The sequence below is a fragment of the Corythoichthys intestinalis genome, chromosome 9, assembly GCF_030265065.1.
Source record: "Corythoichthys intestinalis isolate RoL2023-P3 chromosome 9, ASM3026506v1, whole genome shotgun sequence".
Taxonomy (NCBI): domain Eukaryota; kingdom Metazoa; phylum Chordata; class Actinopteri; order Syngnathiformes; family Syngnathidae; genus Corythoichthys; species Corythoichthys intestinalis.
The window spans coordinates 27,493,392-27,498,654 of record NC_080403.1 but is presented as its reverse complement, the minus strand read 5'-3'; the positions used below and the strand labels follow the sequence as shown (position 1 = coordinate 27,498,654).

The window sequence follows — 5,263 nt, the reverse complement described above, 5'->3', positions numbered from 1 at the left end:
CATGAATTGAACTCAGCCCTTGTACCTTTTTGTTAGTACAACACAACACTGTGGATTCCAGTAAATGTCCTGTATGCCTCTTTATGGGTTAAAGGCATCCCTTTAATTTCTCTTGTATACATCTGGACAAGCGACGTATTTTCTTTTCTGCCTGCCTCTCTTTAATCCGTCCCTCCATTTCTGGAGGAAGAAAACACAAAACTAGGTTCACGCAGTGCTTTAGTAGTGAAAAGTGAAAGAACTTGGTGGGCTTTTTCTTCTATCCCTTTCCCTCCCTCCTTGGAAATTGCCTCTTTTGAATAGGGAGAAGGAGGAACTTGGTCTAATGGGGTCCAAAGGGAATTTCTGCTCTTGAACAGGTGGAAATGTTGAAAGAGCACGTTCGGCTCCTTGTATCTACTCGATAATAAGATAGAGATGTGTTAAACAACAGGTGAGGAAGTGTTTCCTTGTTTAATGATTGCGCATCTATTTAAATGAGCTCATATTTATGTTGCGTTTGTATAAAGCAAAAAGAATCTGAGGGCGGGCTGGTTGAAGTGGGCGTCTCACTGTCAAACACTTAAGAGTTGGGGTGCCCACTGATTTCACTAGACACAGAGACAGTAATCCATTGGGGCGGTGCCCATGCCAACATGACACAGAGAACACTCGCCTCTTTTTTCCACACCCATCTGACCATTAAAGAGGCTAACTGCCATCCAATGTTATCCAGTCTCCAGGAGCTCCGATTGCAACATTTTTTCTCCTCTTCTCAACTTGTCTTCCCCGTCGCCCGAACGACCTCTGTAATGTCCTGGTAATTTTGTGTGCACTATTTAATGAGCATTAATCCACCACCCCTGGATGCCATTGTTACTGCGGGGTACCCATTTGAATGCAAATGCGTAAGAGGGTGGCACCAAGGTGCTTATTAAACTGATGTGTCCTCCTGTCTTTTCTGCTGGAAACACAAGAAAGTGAAAAGACAGCTGGAAGGAGCAAGTCGGACATCCCGGGAATTGCTGGCGAAAAAGTTGCGTTTTGCTGCATGCGAAGAGGAAGAGGGGAAAGCAGCAAATGTCAAGCGCCGGATCTCTGGAGACGATGATGTCCTGCGGTCGGACCAGACCTACCGCGGCTCCCAAGACGCTCGCTTTCTCAATTGACCGAATCATGTCCAAGAGCTCGGAGCCGAAAGGGAGCGCGGAGGAGCGGTCAGAGGCGAAGAAGCTGCTCGGACTCTGTTCGCCGATCCCCTGCATGATTCCGCTGCAGCCTTTCGGCTATGACCTCCAGGCCAAGGCCCTGATGAACTACTCGGAGCTTTGGCGAGCAAGTCTCAGGGGAAGTTTTTGCGGCTCCGCGAGCGCGCCGTGTAAGGGGAGCTGCGGCATGTGCGCCAAAATAGACTCGGGGCTGAAGCAGCCTGTGTTGACGACGGGAAGCAGGGTGGTGAAACCGCAGGTGATCCACCAGGCTGTCGCCATGCCAAGTGGCTCCCTCTATTATCTCAACTACCTGGACTCTGCCTATCCCCAGTCGGACTTTCTGGCGGGACACTGGCTCACTAGCCCGCAAGCTCAGGCCTCCCTCTCGGCTCACCACAGACTTTTGCTCCTGGAAAATGCCAAACTGGCCGGGAGCGCAGGTGGTGACAAGATTCCCACACATCAGTACCCTCACAAGGAGCATCTTCCGGGACAGCTAGACCAGATTGTGAAGGAGAACCACAGCTCTAGCGGCGAAAAAAACGGATTCAAGACTCATAAACTCAGCAGCAGCAGCGGCAGCAGCGGCGGCAACAGCAGCACTGGAGACGGAAAACCTAAAAACTTCACATGTGAAGTGTGTGGAAAGGTAATGCAAAGCACGTTTTTTAAATTAGATAATTATTACAAAACGAAATTTAATATATTTTGAGTCAATGTTTTTTTAATTTATTATTATTGATTTGTTGACCTTACTTACATTTTTGGAGACGTTCACGCGTGTTCAAAATAATCCTGATTTTTAAATCCATATTTTCCCAACTCCGCAGGTTTTTAACGCACACTACAATTTGACCAGACACATGCCGGTGCACACTGGGGCCCGTCCATTCGTGTGTAAAGTGTGCGGGAAAGGCTTCCGACAGGCCAGCACGTTGTGCAGACACAAGATCATCCACACACAGGTGACAAGAATCGCGCACACAATCGTGCCACTTCGTATGTTTTAGATCCGACCGTGATTTTTTTTTTTTTTTTTTTTTTTAACTTTTATTGTTTTGCATTTTGAAGGAAAAACCACATAAATGCAACCAGTGTGGGAAAGCGTTCAACAGAAGCTCCACGCTCAACACACACGTACGGATCCACGCCGGGTACAAACCTTTCGTGTGTGAATTCTGCGGGAAAGGATTTCACCAAAAAGGTAAATAACAGTTACATAAACATAAATTCCAAAGATTATGCAGTTTGTTCGTTTTCCCGTGTTACTTTTTTAACATGTGCTTTTAGATAAAATTTTAATTGAACATTGGCTGAATCGTCACAAAGAAAAATGCATTAATGCCCCTGAAAAGATCATTTCATAGATATGATTAAAAAAAAAAGTTATTTCCAGATTTTGACATACAACACTGTTTTTTGTGTGTGTTAATTTTGTTGTTTTGATTTTCCTTGCATCATCTCTTGTCTTTAATCCACGATAAATAGACAGAAAATACGCATTTATCTCATTCTCCTAATTTTGTATTTTAAGCATGCGAACACTTTCGTTGCTATTAATATCATTATTTGTTGTTCTATTGCATTTTCGTTGAATGTAATGAAAAGACTAGTTGCAGGCAGCACACACGAGCGTGAAGCCATCAGTCGAAATAGGACATGTCACTTTACACTGACTAATTCGCCCTTCAAGATGGCAGCATTTGCTCATGGGTCACCTGCTAGACCCCAGAAAAGTTGGGAATCTGTGCTATTTTTCCACTTGTCACCGCACTTGAGTTTGACAAAGTTTGACAACTTCTTGACTTCAACACACAAATCCCAGATTAATGAAGTCTGGTCATTGTAGGTTAACCGGAGAGGCTCTGTAACTTGCAATGAACTGCTGACCTTGGTGGGGGAAATAGAAAACGGGGCCTCTTTATGCTCACTTTTTGTTAAGCTCTGTAAGCAATAGCCTGTCACTTTCTCTCTGATGTCATGATCATCGTCCTAAAACGGTTTTCCTTTTATCTTTAACATACAAAGGTTTACCTTGTATACAACTTTTCAAGTTTTGTTGAATTAAATTTAATAATGTTAATTAAATGTATAAATTGTACATATACCTACATATATAACGTTTATATGTATATGCACCCCACAGACACACACACACACCAAGGGCCACAAATGTGTGAGTAAGCATTATCACTATTTTCTATAAATACTATTAATAACTTTACAACTGAGTTGTTGAGAAATCTGTTATTAGATTTCTTATTGCTCATAATGCCCTGTGGCCCTTTGTTTCTGGCATTTTTATTCCCATTGTATCTGTTCACTGTTTTCTTATAAGATAAACACAATCGTGCAATTTTTCAATCTTGCATTTGTACCCCACAGGTAACTACAAGAACCATAAACTAACTCACAGTGGGGAGAAGCAGTACAAGTGCTCCATCTGCAACAAGGCCTTCCACCAGATCTACAACTTGACCTTCCACATGCACACGCACAATGACAAGAAGCCGTTCACTTGTGCCACCTGTGGAAAAGGCTTCTGTCGCAACTTTGATCTGAAGAAACACATCAGGAAACTGCATGACAGCTTCTCTTCTACCACAGATAGAGAACCCAGGGAGCTCCAGATCTGAATCGCTACTATAAATCTCCATATCCGTTCAGTCCAGACTTTGGGAGGCCTCAAACAGACCGCCTTATGCTTTACATTTGTGACCAAAATTACCAGCTACGAATGGTCTGAAAGAAGGTGGAGACAGTCTGAAGTTGGTCTCAATCCCTTTGGCATTCCTGTTCAGGTACCATATACTGACTGTCATACTTTAAGAACATTATAAGGGTTTTTTTTTGTCTGTCCAGAAATGTGTTGTTTGATGCCATTACAAGCATCATTAAGATGAATGGTTAAAATTGTATATAAAATGAAATGATATTTAAGATATGAAAAATCTGAGGGGCACCTCTTTATGTTGTACATTTCACTGAACGAGTTAATGTCAATAAATAAGTTATAACTTATAATAATGAATGTTTGAGCCACACTGTTTCCATCATTCAAATGTTTGAAAATAAAATTGAAAAAGATGCAGAAAGTGTTTAGATGTTGCTTTTCAGTGCGTGTGCATGGAGAATAAAGCCATAATAATTATTATGTTATTAATAATAACATTAGGCATAAATCAGCATTAAAATAACACTTTGATTTGTCAAAACACGTGCAAACTATGCATACAATTGAATCACATACTGCTAATTTTTAAAACAAATGACATTAAGGTATTGCAAAACAGTTGCTGTACATTAGTTTTACCAATGTGCGGAATGACCCACAAGTTTTCAATTTGTAGAAATAGCTACAAAGAAGAGTAAAAACAAACTATTGATATGCATGAATGGATATTGAGAAGTGATATCATGTCATAATAATGAAGTGTTGGTTAAAGTCTCACAAACTGTAGCCGCAACCTGCTCCATTATGTGCTCTGTAGCCAGTCTGCCTCAACATTTATTGATAGACACGATCTCACTAATACTACATTTACACTTGACTCGGTTGTAATGTCGCAAATGATCAGAAATAATATGGACCCTTGAAAACGAATTACATTAAGCAGCTAAACGGCCTCTGGAGGCTAGATGGCCGAGAGTGAATGCATGTGGCAGGCTTGGGTTCAGCACATCATCAGAACTGGAGATAATGGAGCACTCAGGCGCAGCTCTTCATCTGGACCTTTGCGTTAATAGACCACAAGTTATTCTCCGCACGGCTCCTAGAACAATATTATCCCTGCACACATTCTGTTGAGAGGTAGATGCGTGCTCCCAAATGGAGATCTTTCTATTAACAGCCAATTAGTACTCAGGCAGCCTGACCGTGGCCTGTAGAGTCCTGACTGAATACACACTTGCTAATGTGACTATATAACGTATACTCTGCTCTGCCAGCCACCTGTCTGTATTTGGACCCAGTGACAGAGAGAGCATGGTTTTATTATTTGATTTAAATTTAAATATATTTTTACATACATGAGCAAAAACCCACAACGTGTGTAATGAGTACAACAGGATCA

The 5,263-nt window shown here is 41.8% G+C and overlaps 1 protein-coding gene across 1 annotated transcript; it reads left to right on the top strand.

Annotated features, from left to right (window-relative positions):
* The first annotated feature begins 548 nt into the window (after window positions 1-548).
* On the top strand, window positions 549-4,274 carry fezf2 (FEZ family zinc finger 2). The gene is made up of 4 exons (XM_057845001.1): window positions 549-1,839; window positions 2,021-2,155; window positions 2,262-2,394; window positions 3,576-4,274. The coding sequence occupies exons 1-4, from the start codon at window positions 1,060-1,062 to the stop codon at window positions 3,824-3,826; spliced, it is 1,299 nt and encodes a 432-aa protein (XP_057700984.1). The 5' UTR covers window positions 549-1,059; the 3' UTR covers window positions 3,827-4,274.
* Window positions 4,275-5,263: the final 989 nt, after the last annotated feature.